We start from the raw sequence: 21,208 nt of genomic DNA on the forward strand, positions 1-21,208 counted from the left end.
AGAAGAAGAAGAGGGGTGGATGCTGAGGAAGGGAGGAGGAATGGAACAAAGTGACCCAGATCAGCAAAGCATACTCTCGAGAAGTGATGGGAGAATGGAATTCCCAGCCAGATATTTCTCATTTCCAGTGTTACTAAAAAAGAATTTTCCTGAATGTAATGAGAAAAAAAAATAATAATAAAAGATGGTAGACTCTGACATGATAAAAAAGAAAAGAAAATCATAAGGAAGAGAATATACATTTACAATACTGTATTGCATTTATCGAAAAAAACTTCATATAAGTGGAACACAGTTCAAACCCATGTTATTCAAGTGTCAACTGTATATATTATTCATCATGCCAAAAGCTAGCAAACTATAGCCCATGGGCCAAATCTGAACACGGCTTACTATTATATATAAAGTCTTATTAAGAACATAGTCATGCTCATTCACTTTCTTATTGCCTAGTTACTTTTGCATTATGTCAGAGTTCAGTCACCATGACAGACTGTATGGTTCACAGAGCCCAAAATATTTACTACCTCATCCTTAACAGAAAATAATTGCTGCCCCCTATCTACACTAAACAAAGTGACCATAAAAAAGCATTCTGCCAGCTGGTACCAAAGGGTTTCTCCCACATTCTTTCAGTTTAGACACACTAGATCAAAAATCCAATTGCCAATAAATCAATCACTTAAAAATTTACTCCACTCACCACACACTCATGCAAAGACATACAAAATTATTAAGAATTATATAATCTTAAGAGAGAGGTGTGGGCAATAATGTTCTTTGGCTAGCAATTAAATCCTTCTCAAGAAGAATGCTAGAGTTGTATGGTGACAGATAGTATCTATACTTGTGGTGAGCATAGCATACCATACAAAGTTGTCAAATCATTTTGTTGTACACCTGAAACTAATATAATGTTCTGTGTCAACCAACTATACTTCAATTAAAAAGAGAAAGAAAGAGTGCATGCTAGCTTGAGTGTAATGGGAAAAAGTCATGTCTCCAGAGATAAGGCAGGCTTCCAGACAGCAGTAAGTTAAGGCCATCCATACTCCTACTGTGGGAGGCCATAAATGAAGCCAAAGAAATTCAATCAAATGAGAAACGGTGTAGCTAAGTATCACTGCCTATGAAAAAGACTTTAACAAGCAATAACTACAGAACATCAAAAACAGAAACTGAGAACACATAGCTGAGAATTCTAGGATGCATATTATCTGAGAGTCTAATCTCAGTTACATTTTAAAATCCATGAAGTCTTCTAGCCCAAAGCTTTCATTTTTGAAGTGACTGGGTTTATCCCAATCTGTTCAGTCTACTACTCCGCCTCACACAAATGCACACATAATCATTCTCCTGTCTCTCTTCAACATAGTTTCACATCTTTCAAAAACTGGCAAAAGGTAAAAAAAAAAAAAAAAAAAAAAAAAACAGATACAACTCAAAATATTTGCTTTGCAACTTCAGTATTAGGCAGTGACCTAGATTATATCAATTACATAATCACAGTACAATAGGAGAGCACTCTGTATGACAGCACTCTGTACTCACGAGACCATGAATAATGTGAAGGCTTCCTTCTAGTACAGTGCCCAGCATATAATAGATGCCCAGAAAATAAACAAATCTTAAATAAGCAGTGGTATAAAATAGCAATTATAATAAGTATTAGATAAAACCAATGCCTAAAAATCCCCAGATTATCATGTCTTTTATTTCTTTTGCTTGTTTTAAAGGTTTTTTTTTTTTAATTTTTTATTTATTTATGATAGTCACACACAGAGAGAGAGAGAGGCAGAGACATAGGCAGAGGGAGAAGCAGGCTCCATGCACCAGGAGCCTGACGTGGGATTCGATCCCGGGTCTCCAGGATCGCGCCCTGGGCCAAAGGCAGGCGCCAAACCGCTGCGCCACCCAGGGATCCCTCTTTTGATTGTTTTAAATCTAGTAATTGCTCTTATATTTTAAAAATTCCAAACTGCAAAAACATCTCAGCTGGATGCTAAAACAGATGATGAGAAATCAAAAGCTTAATAATATCATATTTATATTTGAAAGTATTCTAGGAAATAAAGTTAGCAAATAAGGTTAATCAAAATTTTCTCTAACCAGAATGTAATCTAAGACTTGGATATATAACTTGTTAAATATACATGATATAAGTTTTTAAAATCCTATAATCTAGTATTTATCAACATAAATCTTACCTGTTTTTTTAAGTTATCATTCAATTCTTTCAGTGCATCAAAAGAGGATCTTAGCCTCTTACTTTCTTTCTTTCTTTCCTTAAGGACTTCAGTTAAGTGCTCAACTTCTGCATCGTGTTGCTAGAAGGGAAGAAAAAAAGTCTGATCTAAAAATTAGGTAAGGATTCCATGTCACTAATGCTACTGAACACAAAATAATTAAAATTTAGAACTCCTTAAATCAGGACTTTAATCAGTGCATTTAGGCATACATGACTAATACTGCAAATAATTTATAAAAACTGTATCATCAACCAATGTAATAATTAAGTGTTAAAAGCATTTGTTAAGTCCCTATTAAAAAACGATTTTCTGCTTCTGCTCAAAAAAAAAATCCAATGAAACTCACTGAAATAATTTCTTTCACATTATGGAGTGAGAAAACAAGGATTTCTGATCTTTTTCAAGAGACTAGCTATTCATATTTATAAATTAAAGATTTAAATTACCCTTGAAAAGAAATATTCATAGATAGAACAAACTAATTTCTTGTTCTCATTAAATAGCTAAAATTGTTTATATCATTTAACCCTCTAATTATATTTAAATGAGATAGCACATTTTGATTTAAAGTGCAAATATGTATAGTTTATTTCACCTTTTATTCTGAAATTATTTATAATGTATTAAAACAAGCAATTTTTTACAGGAAATCAAAAAACTGAATCAATTTCTTTCTTCCAAGTAAACATATAGGTATCATTAAAATAAGGCTGTTATCTTTACACTTAATAACAACAGACAAATCTAAAGAGAAAAAAAAATCAAGCATAAATCTAGGATGGAAACCTCTTGAGAATCCAAGCATTTCTTCTCCTGCCCTATTTAAAAATCCAGTCATGTGAAAATATTAGCTTTAAGTAATTTAACTATTACATTAAATGGTTCTTTAAATAACTTAGTATACAGTCACAAATAGTTATTTCAGTTAACATTCTCATTTTCCAAATTAAAAAAAAAAATAGGATATAAGTTCCATTTCCAGAAAGACAAGAAAAGCCCACTACACTCTAGCTCTCTTACTAATAAAAACTAAAATCCTTAGAAAAAAACACAAAAAGTAACTACCCTAAAGACTGTAAAAAGTAAACAGAAGCAGGGAATTGTAAAAAGGAGTGAAGACACAGAGCAACCCTCGAGGTGAAGTTTTCAGGCCCCTAACTACTTAAGTGCAGCTTTAAGCTGTATAAGCTGCTAAAACTCTAAGAGAAAATTCTGCCTTTCCATCCAGGGAAGCCAGAAAACAGGCCACTGTGAGCCAAGGAATGTGGGGAGTATATTAGAGAAGAGACTCAGAAAGAGGATCCTTTCATTCTAGTGTACATAAACCTGTGGAAAACTGGCTAAAGCCTAAGCTGCTTAAGCACAGCACAGACAAAAGCAGCAGAGCAAACGTAGCGAGATCAGAGCTGTTTAAATATACTACCCAAGTTGCAGACTAACCTCCCAATTCCTTAAGCACAGAAAAGACACTGAGCACCACAATAAACGTCTTGACAACTGAACTAATAAGATTTATATCAGTGCCTGAGTATCAGACTAAACCTAAGTGGCACATGTATAAGACAACTCTGAAGCAACATCATAAAAGCTTTGAAAACTGAACCAAGATTGGGTCACTTCCCACAGAAGGTGAGAAACAACTCTGGCCTACACCTAATCAGGATGGAGGAGGGAAAATGGAGCAGGAAGATCCTGAACTCACCTCTTCCCATGAATACAAAACGTTGCAACTACATGGAGAGCAATCTCCTCTGAGAATAACGTGAAGACAAGCAAACAGCTCTTCTACAGGTAAAGATATGAAGAAACAGGGACATCAAGAAGGGTGAGAGAGGCAGAAATACAATCTGGTCAGGAAACAAACCCAGGCATGGCAACCCACAAGCAGAAGGGATAGCACAGAAATGGAGGTCCTAAGGAGTGTGGAGTTCAAAGCCCCATATCAGGCATACTGCCACCCTTGCCCTGGGATCTGCTCTAGGAAGACAAGTCCTCATAATATCCGGCTTTGAAAATCACCTGGGCATAAATCCAGGAGCAATGAAAAATCAGTATGGCTTAACTCCCTGAGAGCTGCAAGCTAACAAGAAACCAAGACTTCACATTAAAGGGTCTGAACACAATCTCACTCACTTCCACACCCACCATACAGGTAGTGTGAAAAGTGCCTGCACCATATATTAGGGATATTTACTAATTTTAGCATATGTGCCAGAGGATCAGGGATCTGCAGGAAATGTCTCTGGGAGAAGCAGCCATGGAGTGCCAATTTTTGGGCCCTCTTTCACCCTAGCTGTTCCAATGCTAGTAGGTGCCAGTTTTAACACTCTCCATCCACCTTGCCAGCACTGTTCACCTCACTCTGGCATTCCCCTGGAGATCCACCACACCCAACTCACTCAACCCAGCAGGCATCCCTGGGGACCCACTATACTTGGCAAGCAATCTCTATAGCAACTACCTTGACACAACCAGTTGGCATCCTTAGTCAGGATGGGCAACCATTCAAAGAAACTGTTGTCTCAGGGAGAAGGAGCCAGACCCACCCTCCAGAGTCACAGTCACCCACTCAGGCAGCAGCCACAGATGGGCCTCTCACCCAGCATGCTGGCCAGCCACAAACACCAATGCACCTGCAGTAGTCATGGCCAGACATTGTAGCCAGGTGCTGGGCCAGGGCACAGTCCCATCCTCAACTGTACCAGCAGCAACTGTAGCCCAGTCACAAGAGGAGGGCATACATAGTTCACACAGGGAACACCCCTGGAGTACTTGGTTCTGGTGACCAGGGGATTATACTTCTGGGTCCTACATATCACCCTCTACTCACTGTCCATACTTTCAATGTCAGGAGATGGAAGTGTCCTACCTAATATGCAAAAACAGAAACTCAGACAAAATGAGAAGACAGAGGAATATGTTATGAACAAGAACAAAAAAAATCTCAGAAAAAGAACTAAATGAAACAGAGATAAACAATTAACCTCATAAATAATTCAAAGTAACGGCCTCCTCTACTTTGGGGAGAAAAATGGATGAACTCAGTGAGAATCTCAACAGAGACAGAAGATATGAAAAATGAAGATGAGATATAAAATATAAAAAATGAGAAATGAGATGAAAAATATAATAACTGAAATAAAAAATATACTAGAGATAATCAACAGCAGATTAGAGGATGCAGAAGAAGAGAAATCAGCAATCTGGAAGACAGGGTAGCAGAAATCATCCAAGTTAAACAGCAAAAAGAACATGAAAATAGGCTAAGGGACCTCTAGAACAACATCAAGCATACTAACAATTGCATTATAGGGGTACAAAAGGAGAAGACAGAAAGAAATGGGTAGAAAAATTATTTGGAGAATAGCTAAAAACTACCCTTACCTGGGGAAGGAAACAGACATCCAGGTCCTGGAAGCACAGAGAACCCCAAACAAGACAAACCCAAAAAGGTCCGTAACAAGAATCATAATAATTAAAATACCAAAAATTAAAGTTTTTTAAAAAAGATAATCTTAAAAGAAGCAAGAGAAAAGCAACTAGCTACATGAAAGAGTACACTTAGGAGCACCTGGGTGGCTTAGTCGGTTGAGCATCCAACTCTCGATTTCAGCTCAGGTCATGATCTTGGAATCATGGAACAAACCCCTGTGTCATGCTCTGAGCTCAGCAGGGAATTCACTTGAGGGTCTGTCTCCTCTTCCTCTACTTCTCCCTCAATGCATGCACACAAACGCTCTCTCAAATAAATAAAAAGATAAATAAGAAGGAAAGAAAAGGAACACTTATAAGACTATCAGCTGATTTTTCACAGGCTAGAAGGGAGTGGCATCATGTACTCAAAGTGCTTAAATAAAAAAGCCTTCTTGGTTGTAACCAGAAATATTCTATCCCACAAGGTTATTACTAAGGTTATTACTCAGACTGAAGAAGAGGTAGGGTTTCCAAAACAAACAAAAGTTAAAGGAGTTCATCACCACTAAATAAACCCCACAAGAAATGTTACAGGAAAAAAGAAAAAGAAATGTTATAGGAACTTCTTTAAGTGGAAAAGAAAGAGTCATAACTAGAAGGAAAAAAATTATTAAAATATTTCACTGGGAAGAGTAAACATATAGTAAAAGTAGTATACCAAAGTAAACATGTAGTAAAAGTAGTATACCACTTGAAAAGCTAGTATGAAGGTAAAAAACAGAAGTAGGAAAGTCAACTATATTTACAATATGTAGTTAAGGGATACACAAAATTAAAAGATATAAATATGACATCAAATACATAAAATGTAGATGGAAGGGAGTAAAATGTATTGCTTTTAGAATGTGTTCAAATCTAAGTGACTATCAATTTAAAATAGAGTGCTAGGAGCACCTGGGTGGCTCAGTCAGTTAAATGTCTACCTTCAGTTCAGGTCATAATCCCAGAGTCCTGGGATCCAGCCCCGCATCCAGCTCCCTGCTAGGTGAGAAGGCTGCTTCTCCCTCTCCCTCTGCCTGCTGCTCTGCCTACTTGTGCGCTCTCTGTGAAATAAATGAAATCTTTAAAAAAAAAAAATTGGAATGCTAGAAATATAGAGTGTCATATTTTAACTTCACGGTAACCACAAACCAAAAACCTGTAACAGATTGAAAAAAAATAAAGAAAAAGGAATCTACACATAACACTAGTTCTCAACTACAAAGGAAAAGAACAAGAGGAGAAGAATGGTACAGAGAAGAACTATGAAACAACCAGAAAACAAAATTGCAAAAAGTATATACCTGTAAATGGACTCAATGCTCCAATAAAAGACAGAAGGTGAGTGAATGGATTAAAAAACAAACCCATATATGCTTCTGACAAAAGACTAACTTCAGATCTAAAGACACGTAGAGACAAAGTGAAGAGATGTAAAAAGATATTCCAATAAGTGGAAATGAAAAAAAAAAAGGCTGGAATATAATTCTTGTATTAGACAAAACAGACTTTAAAACAATGACTGTAACAAGAGACAAAGAAGGGCACTAGTGATTAACGGATCAATCCAACTAGAGAACATAACAATTATAAATATTTATGCACCCAACATGTGAGCACCTAAGTATATAAAGTAAATCTTAACAGATATTAAGGGAAATTGACAGAGACAGAGTTACAGTTGGGGACTTTGTCACCTCACTTATATCAATGGATAGATCATCCAGACAGAATGTAAGAAAACAGTCATTCTGAACAACACATTAACAGATATATACAGAGCACTCTATCCAAAAACAGAATACACCTTCTTTTCTAGTGCACATGGAAACATACTTTTCCAACCACAGTGGTATGAAACTACAGATCAATTATAAGAAAAATGGAAAAAAAACCACAAATACATGGAGGCTAAACAACATATTACTAATAACCAGTGGATCAACAAAAAAACAGAGGAAATTAAAAAATACCTGAGACAAATGAATATGGAAACACATCATTCAAAAATTTTTAGGACACAACAAAAGAAGTTTTAAAGGAGATTTACAGCATTACACGCCAACCTCAAGAAACAAGAAAAAAATCTCAAACAATTTAACCTCACACCCTAAAGGAATCAGAAAAAGAAGAACAAAGTCCAAGTTCACAGAAGGAAAGAAAATATAAGTATCATGAGCAGAAATAAATGAAATAGAGACTTTAAAAGCCAGGAGAAAACAGAAAGAGAAAAGATGAACAAAATTATGAGATTTAAAAAGATAAAATGATAAACCTATAGCCAGATGCACCAAGAAAAAAAGGGAGGACTCAAAAAAATAAAATCCAAAATTAAAGAGAAGTTACAACTGACATCACAGAAATAACAAAGACTCATAAGAAACTATTATTAAAAATTATATGCTAAAAACTTGTATGACGTAGAAGAAATGGATAAATTCCTAGAAATACACAATCTTCCAAGACTAAATCAGGAAGAAATAGAAAATCTAAACAGACCAATTACTAGAAATGAAATTGAATTAGTAATCAAAAATGTCCAACAAACAGATGGCTTCAGAGGAAAATTCTACCAAACATTCAAAGCAGAGTTCACATCCATCCTTCTCCCAAATATTCCAAAAAAAAAACTTAAGAGGAAGGAATGCTCCCAAATTCATTCTGTGAGGTCAGCACTACCCTGATATATCATCCAGGGATGTAAGAATGGCTCAATATTCACAAATTAATGTGATATGCCATATTAACAAAATGAAGAATGAAAATCGTACGATCATCTCCACAGATGCAGAAAAAACATTTGTCAAGAGGCAATAACCATTCATGATTAAAACTATTAACAAAGAGAGTATAGAGGGAACATATATCAACTTAATAAAGGATATATGAGAAAGCTACAGCTAACATCATACTCAATGGTGAAATGCTTAAAGCTTTTATTCTAAGATTAGGAACAAGACTAGAACACCTACTTTCCCCACTTTTATTCAACATAACACTGGAAGACCTAGCCATAGCAATTAGAGAAGAAAAAGAAAAAGCATCCAAGTTGGTAAGGAAGAAGTAAGACCAATATTATTTGCAGAAGACAGTATGTTATATATAGTCAACCCTTAAGAATTCACCAAAAATTATTAGAATATGTGAATTCAGTAAAGTTGCAAGATACAAAAGTAACATACAGAAATCAGTTGTGTTTCTATACTAACAGCAAAGTAGCAGAAGGAGAAATTAAGAAAACAATCTCATTTACAATTGCACTAAAACAATAAAAATACCTCTGAATTAATTTACCCAAGGAAGTGAAAGACCTGCATTCCAAAAATTATAAGGCAAAAAAAAATAAAAAATAAAAAATAAATAAAAAAAAAAATAAGGGGATCCCTGGGTGGCGCAGCGGTTTGGCGCCTGCCTTTGGCCCAGGGCGCGATCCTGGAGACCCGGGATCGAGTCCCACATCAGGCTCCCGGTGCATGGAGCCTGCTTCTTCCTCCGCCTGTATCTCTGCCTCTCTCTCTCTCTCTCTGTGACTATCATAAATAAATAAATAAATAAAAAATTAAAAAACAAAAATTATAAGGCATTAATGAAAGACATTGAAGATGTCACAAATAAACAGAAAGATATACCATGCTCATGGATTAGAACAATTAATACTGTTAAAATTTCCATACTACCTAAAGTAATCTACAGAGTCAGGGCAATCCTTACCAAAAATGCCAAAAGCATTTTTCACAGAATTAGAATACTAAAATTTGTTTGGATCACAAAAGACCCCAACAGCCAAAGCAACACTGAGAAAGAAAAACAAACTTGGAGATATCATACTTCCAGATTTCCAACTTTACTACAAAGCTATAGTTATCAAAACAGTATAGTGCTAGCACAAAAACTATGTGGAGATAAATGGAACAGAAAAGAGAGCCCAGAATTAAACTCATGCTTATATGGTAATCTACTACAAAGGAGGAAAGAATATAAAATAGGGAAAAAATAGTCTCTTTAATAAATAGTGCTGAGAAAACTGAATAGATACATACAAAAGAAACTGGACCACTTTCTCATACTATATACAAATATAAACTCAGAATGAATTCAAGACCTGAAACCATAAAACTCCTAAAAGAAAACAATGGTAATAAACTCCTGGACATCAGTCTTAACAATATATTTTTGGTCTGTGTTTTCAGGCAAGGGCAACAAAAGCAAAACTAAACAACTGGAGGAAAAAAAAAAAACACAATTCAATTTACATCAAACTAAAAAGTTTTTGCACAGTGAAGGAAATCATTACTAAAATGGAAAAACAACTTACTGAATAGGAGAAAATATCCGCAAATGATATATCTAATATATATTTGGATCCTTGTATTCAAAATATTCAAATAACATGAAGAACTCCTACAACTCAGGGCAGCCCAGGTGGCTCAGCGGTTTAGCGCTGCCTTCAGCCCAGGGTGTGATCCTGGAGACCCAGGATTGAGTCCCACATCAGGCTCCCTGCATGGAGCCTGCTTCTCCCTCTACCTGTGCCTCTGCCTCTCTCTCTCTCTCTCTGTCTCTAATGAATAAATAAATAAATAAAATCTTAAAAAAAAAATAACTCATACAAATAAACAAACAATCCAATTGAAAAATAGGAAATGGACCTGAACAGATATTTTTCCGAAGAAGACATACTGATGGCCAAGAGGTACATGAAAAAAATGCTCAACTTCACTAGTCCATCAGGGAAATGCAAATCAAAACCACAATGAGATATCACCTTAAACAGTCAGAATGGCTTATATCAAAAACACAAGAAATAAAAATGTTGGCAAGGAGGAGGAGAAAGGGAAACCTCATGCATGAACTGTTGATGCGAATCAGAGCAGCCACTCTGGAAAATACATGGACGTTCCTCAAAAACTTCAAAATAGAACTACCATATGATCCTGCAACTTTACTTCTGGGTATTTACCTAAAGAAAATGAAAACATTAATTCTAAAAGATATATGCACACCTATATTCACTACAGCATTATTTACAACAGCCAAGATATGGAGGACACCTAGGTGTTCACTGAGAGATGACTGGATAAGATGCTGCATAAATATACAGTGGAATATTACACAGACTTAAAAAAAGAATCAAATTTTGCCATTTGTGACAACATGAAGGAACCTTGAGGGTATTTATGCTACGTGAAATAAGTCAGAGAAAGACAATCACTACATAACTTCACTTTTACATGAAATCTAAAAACAAAACAAATGAGTAAACAAAATAAAACAGAAACAGAAATAGACTCATAAAAGAAAGAACTAGTGCAGCTGCCAGATGGGGAGGGAGGTGGGCAGTGGGCAAAACAGGTAAAGGTAGTCAAAAGGTACAAACTTCCCAGTTATAATAAGTCAGGAATGTAATGTATAGCATAGAGAATATAGTCAAAAATATTATAACAGCATTATATAGTGAGAGATGGTAACTAGTTTATCATGGTGAGTGTTTCATAATGCATTTAAAAATGTCAAATCACTATGTTTACATCTGAAACATAAAGTATGTCAATTATACTTCAATTTGTAAGTAAACCAACACCTCAATTGGGCTGATTGCTTAAAAAATAGTCTCCAGAGTATTATAACCAGATTCAGAATCTGTACAATATCCAAAAGATCCCAAATACAATAGGGACAAAAAGTCACTGAGCATACAAAGAGCCAGAAAAATGTGACTAAATCTCAAGAAAAATGCCAATCCTTACATGATCCAAACACTGAATTTTTAGATATGTTCCCTGAGGTAAATATGAACAAATATAAATGGAAAGATAAAAATTCTCATAAGGAAAATTAAACTTAATTAAAAGACCATAATTAGCAATCTTAGAACTTTAAAATATTAGAAATAAAATTCACTAGATGATTTCAGTAGCAACATGGAAATAAAAAACAATGAACATAATGGTAGGTAATAGATCTGAAGAACACAGAAGAAACAAATGAGAAAAAAGAAGCAGAGACTCTGTGGTATAACAGCAAAAGACCTAATAGGTAAGTCACTGGAATTACAGGAGGAGAAGAAAGAAGTTGGAAAATTAAAAAATAAGAAATATCAGTTGAAAACATCCCAAATTTGGTGAAAGACATTAATTTAAAAAGTCAAAGATGTTCAGTTAACCCCAAACAGGATAAACTCAAAGAAAAGTATGTGGAGCTATCTCATAATTAAATGTCTCCTAAAAACCACAGATAAAGAAAAATCGTAATTTTATTTACATGACATTCTGGGAAAGGCAGAAGTACAGGGTCAGAAATTAGGTCAACAGTTATTGGCAGGGGGCACAGAGTGCTAGGGGTGGGTAAGACTACTAGCCTGGAATCTTCAAAGAAAGTCTCACAAAAAAGAAAATGGTCGACTGCTCTAGATTTACAGAAACCAAAAACATATAAAAATCAAGTACAATGCGTGAAATTCTGTCTAGTTCTTTAATCAGAAAATAATAATAAGACATGCTGGGACGTCTGAGTGGCTCAGCAGTTGAACATCTGCCTTCAGCTCAGGATGTGATCTCAGCATCCGGGATCGAGTCCCACATCGGGCTCCTTGTGGGGAGCCTATTTCTCCAACTTTGCCTGTGTCTCTGCCTCTTTTTCTCTGTGTCTCTCATGGATAAATAAATAAAATCTCTTAAAAAAATTTTTAAACAATAATAAAACATGCAATAAAAGATTTCAAGACAATGGGGTACCTGGGTGGCTCAGTCAGTTAAGCATCTAACTCTCAGTTTCAGTTTAGATTATGATCTCAGGGTTGTGGGATTGAGCCCCACATCGGGCTCCATGCTCAGTGGGGAGTCTACTTAAGATTCTCTGCCTTAAATAAATAAAATCTTAAAAAAAAAAAAAAAAAAAAAAAAGATTCTCTGCCTCTTCCTCTGCCCCCCCCACTTTCATAAATAAATAAAATAAATAAATAAATAAATAAATAAATTCTTAAAAAAAAAAAAGATTTCAACACCTAATTGGGAAAGTGAATGCAGACTATATATCAAGTTAAATTATTCAATTAGCATTAATTTCCTAATATGATAATGATGTGACAAATATCTTTATGCTAAGGAGATACACAGTCCTCAGATTAAGTATTGATAATACTAAGGAAGTTTTAGGGGTGCTGAGTCATGATTTTTCCAAGTTAGTTTCAAATGGTCAGGAAAAAAATTGGTGGGGTAAGGAAGGACAAAGAAGAAATAGAGCAAATGTGGCAAAATGCTAATAATAAGTGAATCTAAATTAAGAAAAACAAATTATAATATTACTCTGAAATCAAATGCTATATAGTTACCTCCTTTATAATCTGAAATCTTGTAAGAACCTCTTCTTCAACACCTTTAATTTTACTCAAAGCAGTTTCATGTCTGAAAAGCAGCTGCTCTCTTTCAACTAAAAAACGTTCCCGCTTCTGAAGTTCTTCAGCAAACTCCTGTTGTGCTGCAGTTTCACACTGCATTAAAATGTCAGATTCAAATGTTTTTAGAAAGTTCATTCACAAATTCTACAAATTAGGTTTTATTTACTGAGGCTGTAGCTTAATCAAATGGTATTTAGGATTACATGGGTACAAGTAAAATCTGTATTATAGCAACAGCTAGACTACCACAGCAAGTAAGCTTACACAAAAATTCTATCTTGTTGCAAAATGATGTGACACCATAGTGAGATTCCACCATGAAGACTCTAGAGAATTTGAGGTCTAAAATGCATCAATACTATAGAGAATAATCCCCTATCCAGCTTCTATTCCATGCTCCACTTCAACTGTACCATCTTTTCTTTCCCTATACTCTATCCCCCTCTTCTTCTTGTCCATCACTTAGGCTGAAAAATCTTAGCCCCGCATTACAGCACTAACCTCAATGCCGCGCTGCTCAATACCAATGGAGAAAACACACATCAGAAAAAGTTGTACTATATTTTAAATTCAGGGAACCTCTACTGCATTCTCAATGTAGTCCAGAAATCGTTTTATATTTTCATGGTTGGCTCTCTCTCTCCCACTCATCACAGTGCCTATTTGCCTATTTCAAATCTTCTCTATTCTTTACTTCGAATACCTCTATAGCCAGAAAATAGACTAAAAGTTGCCTAGGGTTGACAGGAAATGGGGCGGGGGGTGTCAGGGGAATATGGGTGGTTAATGAGGAGAGCTATCTAATGAGTAGGGGGTTTCTTACTTGGATAGTGAAAATATTCTAAAATTGGCTACGGTGATGGTAGCATAACTCTTTGAATATTCTAAAAATAACTGAATTGTACACTTTATAAAGAAATTTTAAAGAGGCCCTTTTAACATGTGAGAAGACAGCAAAAAGATAGCTGTCTATGAATCAGAAAGTGGGCTCTGAATAGACAATGAATCTGCTAGAGCCTTGATCTTGGATTTCTAGGTCTGGAATTATTTGATGTGAGTTCATTGTTTCCTTCAGTGCTCAGCAGGCCACTGTGAACATACATCACATTTTCCCTATTTGAAGATAGCTCAAGATGTATGGAAGTTTTGAATCACTACATTGCACAACTGAAACTAATTTAACACTGTTAACTAATTGAAATTAAAATAAAAACTTAAAAAAATATATTATCTTTTTTTCTATCATTTCTGGATGTGGAAGCTTTCTGTATGGGACCAGGCCACTACTCTGGAAACCCAACAAGACACTTGCCTTCACCTGTCTCAGGTCCAGCAGTTCCTGAGGCAGACATATATAGCCTTGAAAGAAATGAATTCTAATACAATCACTAACAGATTCCTCATCATTGGTCAACTGTTAATAAAAAATTTGCTGGAATTCTTTTATCTCAGCATATGATGAAAACCAGAAAGTTCTACTATCGTGCTTATATTGTTTAACAAAAAACTGTAGAATTCTAGAGAATCGAAACTTAATTCCTGGACACAGGGTTGTCATCTCATTTACTTTCAACATTTAGATTTGATATAAAAGAAACTGGTCTTTTTACTCAAAGTCCTGGGTATGCACCTGCAGATTACTATCTTGGTTCGCTTAAAAATATGGTCTTATCAGGATCCCTGGGTGGCTCAGCAGTTTAGTGCCTGCCTTCGGCCAAGGGCGTGATCCTGGAGTCCAGGGATCGAGTCCTACAGTGGGCTCCCTGCATGGAGCCTGCTTCTCCCTCTGCCTGTGTCTCTGCCTCTCTCTCTCTCTCTCTCTGTCTCTCATGAATAAATAAAATCTTTAAAAATATGTATATATGTATATATATATATATATATATAGTCTTATCATTACTCAACTCAGAATCTTCTTAATGGATTTAACACTCAAAGGCAAAAAAATTCAAACTACAACATCAGTGAGGTATCTGTCATATTATGGGAGAAGATAACTCCAGAATGTTGCTGATGGGAATGTAAACTAATAAGCACAGTTACTTTGGAGAACAATTTGGTAGCACCCTACAACTATTACCTCTTACAGGCTAAGGACACTTAAATAGAGCTAATCATAAAATATAAACTCCATCTTGTATATTTATATAGAGATAAACAAATAGGGGTACCTGAGTAGCTCAATCCAGTTAAGTATCTGCCTTCAGCTTAGGTCATGATCCCAGGGTCCCAGGATCAAACCCCACGTTGGGCTCTCTCCCTTTCCTCTCCCACCCCCACTTGTTCATGTACTCTCTCTCTCAAAAAAAAAAAAAAAAAAAAAAAAGCTGTTTATTTAGAGGCTAGAATGCTACATGGCAGGTATGATGAATGAACTAGAACTACATTTTCCAAACACATACAACTAAAAAATTTAGCAACAAATGAAGGATGCTACAAAAAGAAATCCACAATACATCACTACCTATGTAACATTTTAAAACATTCAAAGCAATACGTATATAAGAATATATAAAAGGGTTAAAAAAGGATATAATGGATCTACACCAATTTCAAGGGAGTGCTTAATCCTTGGGAAAAGGAAGAGGGTATGGGATGGAGGAAAGCTGTTTCAACTGTAATTGAAACATTTTATTTTCTTTCAAGTATCAAACAGAATTATTAATAAAATTTTAGCATTATGTAATATGGGCAATGAGTATATAGTTGATGTTATAATATTCCCTATGTTTTTCTATATGTCATAAATATTTTATAAACTTTTTTTTTTTTTTTTGAAGATTTCATTTGCTTATTCGTGAGAGACACAGAGAGAGAGGCAGAGACATAGGCAGAGGGTGAAGCAGGCTCCATGCAGGGAGCCTGATGTAGGACTCGATCCCAGGATCCTGAGATCAAGACCTGAGCCAAAGGCAGATGCTCAACCCAGGCATCTCATTTTATAAACTTTTAAAAACAAAAACACTGTGTTACCTAGAAGAATACTGCAAATGAAAAGATAATATTCATAATAAAGGAATTATTTCCTATACAAAAATTAAAGTTACAAATTAAAAAAAAAAAAAAAGAATCCTCTCCCTCCAGTTTTGTTTCCTATCTCAGCAAAAAAAAAGCAGTATCATTTATCCAATAGCCAAATTAATAAAGCTGCATTTCATCCTTGACTGAAACCTACTGCAGACCTCCCACATCAAATCAATCTTCAAGATCTACTGATTCCATCTCTTAAAAATGTTTAGAATCCATCTACTTCCCTCTATCCCTACTGCTCTCATCCTAATACCCACCATCAGAATACCCACATCTCTTCACACTCTGCCCTCTCTCTAGATCTCAACTACTGGTGACAGTTTTTAATATCTATATGTAAATGACTCCCAATTTAGATACCCACCCAAGACCTATGTTTTAAATACTGAGCTGGTTCATTTAACTACTTACCTTAGGTCTCCCTTAAACTGTCAAACCTAAACCAATTCCAAACTAAAATCTTGATCTTTCTCCCTATAATATAATCTGAATTATTCAGACAAAATGAGATATTAGGGTTTTTTTTTAAGGTATTGTTTTTTTTTTAAATGTTTAACTATTTCATTGTATACAAATACAGCAGAATTCCAACTATAACAACTTCAGTCAGCAACTGTGTATTTTATACATACTTTTGTTCCCTTCTGTACCCCTACCGAGTGGATACTTAATACAAGAATTACATCATTTGGAAACAAAAAATCTCAAAGAAGACAAAGACCAATGTTCCAAATAGAATTTTGGTGAGAACGGACAAGAGAACTTCTTACAAATAGGTATTTAAAACAATGAATCAGGAACACTACTTCAAAAAAGCATACGTTAGGGGCACCCGGCTGGCTCAGTTAGAGGAGCATGGGACTCTTGGTCTCAGGGTTGTGAGTTCAAGCCCCATGCTGGGTAGAGAGATTACTAAAAGAGTAAACTTAAAAAAAAAAAAGTATACTGGGACACCTGGGCGTCAGGGTGTCATCCTGGAGTCCCAGGATCAAGTCCTGTATCAGGCTCTCCACAGAGAGCCTGCTTTTCTCCCTCTGCCTATGTCTCTGTGTCTCTCATGAATAAATAAAATCTTAAAAAAAAAAAGTATACTTTACCAGCAGATTTTATTTCTTAAGCAAGGATGGGATGGAAATAAAGAAATAAACACAAAACACAGAACAGTGTGAAATCTAAGAAATATACCTATACATAAAAAAATCATTTATTTTTTCCCTTAGGATAAATTTTTCCCTTCAATAACTATATTAAATGTTTGTTCCTTGTAATAAATTTGTCCTCTTCTACCTTTGTCTTGACATACTTATTTAAATAATTAAAATTAAATACTCCATATTCAAATTTTATACATGTTTGGTGCACAGAACATAAATATTTCTGAATTTTCAATTCAGTTTTTAGTTCTTACCTGCAGTTTCTGATGTATTTGAAATAATTCATCATATATCTGATTAATCTGATGTGGAAGTATCCTCTGCTTGTTTGGTGCTTTAGATGTTGGATAGCTGACACGTCTGAGAGGGGAGTCACTTTCATCACTACAACATTCAGCCCAATTTCTTAAATTTGAAGCCAAATTGGTTGGCTGGGGAACTGCTAAAAAGAAAAAAATTATAAAGCTTATCAATTTACAGTTTTAAGTATTCTCAGACAGACTACTCTTCAGGATGAGTTACTTTAAATATGAATTTTAGGACTGTTAAAAAGTTTCGAGTATTAGAAACAGTATGGAGGTTCCTCAAAAAGTTAAAAATAGAAATAGACCTACCCTACAACCCAGCAATTACACTACTAGGTAGTTATCCAAAGTATACAAAAATAGTGATTCTTTTTTTTTTTTTAATAAGATTTTATCTATCTATCTATCTATCTATCTATCTATCTATCTATCTATCTATCTATCTCTCTATTTATTCATTTGACAGAGAGAGGGAGCACAAGCAGGGGAAGAGGCAAACAGAGGCAGAGGGAGAAGCAGGCTCCCTATTAAGCAGGGAGCCAGATGCAGGACTTGATCCCAGGACTCTGGGAGCCAAAGGCAGACACTTAATGGACTGAGCCAGCCAGGCGCCACCAAAAATAGTGATTCGAAAGGACACACACATCTGTTTATAGGAGCAATGTCCACAATAGTCAAAATATGAAAAGAGCCCAAATGACCATGATGAATGGATAAAGATGATGTCGAATATATATATACACACAGAATATCACTCAGTCATCAAAAAGAACGAAATCTTGCCATTTGCAATGACGTGGATGGAGCTGGAGGGTATTATGCTCAGCGAAATAAGTCAGAGAAAGACAAATACCACATGATTTCACTCATAGGTGGAATTTAAGAAACAAAACAGATGAACATATGGGAAGGGAAGGAAAAATATGATAAAATCAGAGGGGGAAGCAAATCATAAGAGGCTCTTAACTATAGGAACCAAACTATGGGTTGTTGGAGAGGAGGTGAGTGGGGCATGGGATAACAGACATTTCTGGTGGGCATTAAGGAGGGCACTTTGATGATACTGTTTCCCTCAGGGATAGCTATTACAAGGTAAACCTTCTCAGAGTATGGCTACTGGAGCCATCTTAACACTTACCCACACTGACAACTATGCAAAATAGAGAAATAAAGGAAAAAGAAGAAAATACAAAAAAAAAAAAAAAAAAAAGGAGGGCACTTGATGTAATGAGCATTGTTACCTGCAACTGATGAACCACTAAATTCTACCTCTGAAACTTAAAAAAAACACTAGATGTTAACTAAATTGAATTCAAATTAAAAAAAAAAATTTAAGTCTCCAATATTATATGCAGAAAGAATTATATAGCAAACATGGTAAAATGTTAAAATTTAGAAAAACCTGTCTGAAGGCCTTACAGAAATTCTCTATGCTCTTTCTGTATGTCTGAAATTATTTCAAAATAGATTTTAAGGTGCATGAAAACACTTATGTATGAACCATCTAGGCCAAGAAATGTAAAGTTACTTCAGAAACCCCTGATCACATTCCTTTCTCTTCCCTAAAACCAAATTAATCTCTAACCAAAATATAGCATTAATCATTGCTTTATTTTTAAGTTTTTACTATCTGGGTAAAAATTTAAAAATATTTTAAGACCTTGTTTTGCCTATTTTGTTTTTTAAGATTTTATTTATTTATTCATGAGAGACACAGAGAGAGAGAGAGGCAGAGACATAGGCAGAGAGAGAAGCAGGCTCCATTGCAGGGAGCCCGATGTAGGATTCGATCCTGGGACTCCAGGATTACGCCCTGGGCTGAAGGCAGGTGTTCAACCGCTGAACCACCCAGGCATCCCGTTTTGCCTGGTTTTAAACACTATATAATGTCTGTAGTTTATATAATGATGTAATCATGTAATTTCTATAACCTTTAAATATGTTCTTCTATTAATGACAGAATCAGGGTTAGGGTTAGGGTTGGGGCTAGAGATTACTAAAAAAATAAACTTAAAAAAAAAAAAAGTATACTTTACCAGATTTTATCTCTTAAGCAAGGATGGGATGGAAATAAACACAAACACTGAACAGTCTGAAATCTAAGAAATACACCTATACAAACTTATAACCCTGAGATCAAGAGTTGCATGCTCTACCAACTGAGCCAGCCAGATCCCTTGACAAAGCTACTTTTATCCTATTTTGTATTTTTATATGCCAACGTTTTACTACAGGTGGCTATTTGAGCTCTTTGTCGCCACAGGTGCCCTATAGTCTTGCATGTGGCTGCTGGTACACATGTTCAAGAGTTTCTCCAGGGTAAATGACTAACAGCAACATTGCTGGATCACAGGGAACATGTGCAGGTTCAACTGTGCTAGTGATGACAAAATGCTTGCCAAAGTAGTTATATTAATTTACTCTCCCAACAGCAATGGACGAACAAGTTCCTCTTGCTTCACTTCTTTGCCAACACGACACTGCCAGAATTTATTTTCTGTTAGTTTTAACTTGCATTAGCCTTCCTGGGAACCCTAGCTTTAAGAAAGGGGTCTCCTATTGTACTCCGCATCTTGGACAGACTCTAGGGAGCCAAAATAAAGAATAACATGAATTTTTAACAAAGAAAAAAGTTTTAGGGTGCCTGGGTGGCTCAATCGGTTAAGTACCAACTCTTGATTTCAACTCAGATCATGATCTCAGAGAGTGAGATCGAGCCCCATGTGGGGCTCTGCATTCTGTGCAGAGTCACCTTGGGATTCTTTCTCCCTCACCCTCTGTCACTCACCCCCCTGCTCCTCACTTGTGGATGCAAGCAGGCCCATTCTATAAATTTAAAAAATATTTAAATAGAAAAAGAAAAAATTTCCACTTCACTTAGTTCAGCAAATGCCCTTAGAGTAAAAGTTTCATTTTTTAAAAGATTTCATCTATTTACTTATTTATTTACTTATTTAGCACATGTATTCACAGGAGGGGAGGAGGGGCAGAGGGAGAGAGAAAGAAAGAATCCCAAGCTGACTCCAGCAGAGTACAGAGCCTTACACTGGGCTTGATCAGAGGACCCTGAAATCACAACCCTAGTGGAAATCAAGAGTCAGACACCCAACCAACTGAACTACCCAGGTCCCCCTAAAGTGAAAGGCACTTTCACTGCTTTGCTTGCTTCTCTAGGTTCCCATCTCACAAACTGTAGTTTAAATATTACTTAATTATGTCAACCTCTAAATACATTCAACTTTTTTTTTCTTTATCCTATATTTTCAGTGGGAAAAGTTGTAAAACAGCAAGAAATATAAGTCCAGGCACAATTACTTTTCATTTTCCTCAAATGCTGAGATGAATGGGAAAAGGATGAAAGAGAGTGGGAAGGGACAAATGAGTATATGTTCTGTGTAGACAATGTATGCCCAAAAGAGATGCACAAAGGCTATCAAAGGAGCAATACTGTTCTCAAAGTCTTATAGCCAAGAGGAAGCCATTTCTGGTTGCCTCCTTCCTTGAAATCTCAACATGCAGCCACATGCAGAGAGTTACTAAAAAAGTACCTGAAGAAGTCATACCTTAAGTAATCTGGAGTACTGTCTTAAAATATTCAAAGATTACTCAAATCCACCACAG

At 35.7% G+C, this 21,208-nt stretch overlaps 1 protein-coding gene across 6 annotated transcripts in view; it reads right to left on the reverse strand.

Moving 5' to 3' along the window:
* The window catches only part of CCDC138 (coiled-coil domain containing 138), a 98,631-nt gene that overhangs the window by 70,115 nt on the left and 7,308 nt on the right, over nt 1-21,208 (reverse strand). For 3 of the 6 annotated variants that reach the window (XM_041754130.1, XM_041754127.1, XM_041754131.1), the window contains exons 5-7: nt 17,537-17,724; nt 13,033-13,191; nt 2,208-2,327 (exon numbers count right to left, since the gene is read on the reverse strand). In XM_041754130.1, the coding sequence (XP_041610064.1) occupies nt 2,208-2,327; nt 13,033-13,191; nt 17,537-17,724 (467 nt within the window). The remainder of the gene's footprint in view (nt 1-2,207; nt 2,328-13,032; nt 13,192-17,536; nt 17,725-21,208) is intronic. The other 3 variants (XM_041754128.1, XM_041754134.1, XM_041754129.1) reach the window with 2 other exon arrangements.

This window comes from Vulpes lagopus, chromosome 5 (genome assembly GCF_018345385.1).
Source record: "Vulpes lagopus strain Blue_001 chromosome 5, ASM1834538v1, whole genome shotgun sequence".
Lineage (NCBI taxonomy): Eukaryota > Metazoa > Chordata > Mammalia > Carnivora > Canidae > Vulpes > Vulpes lagopus.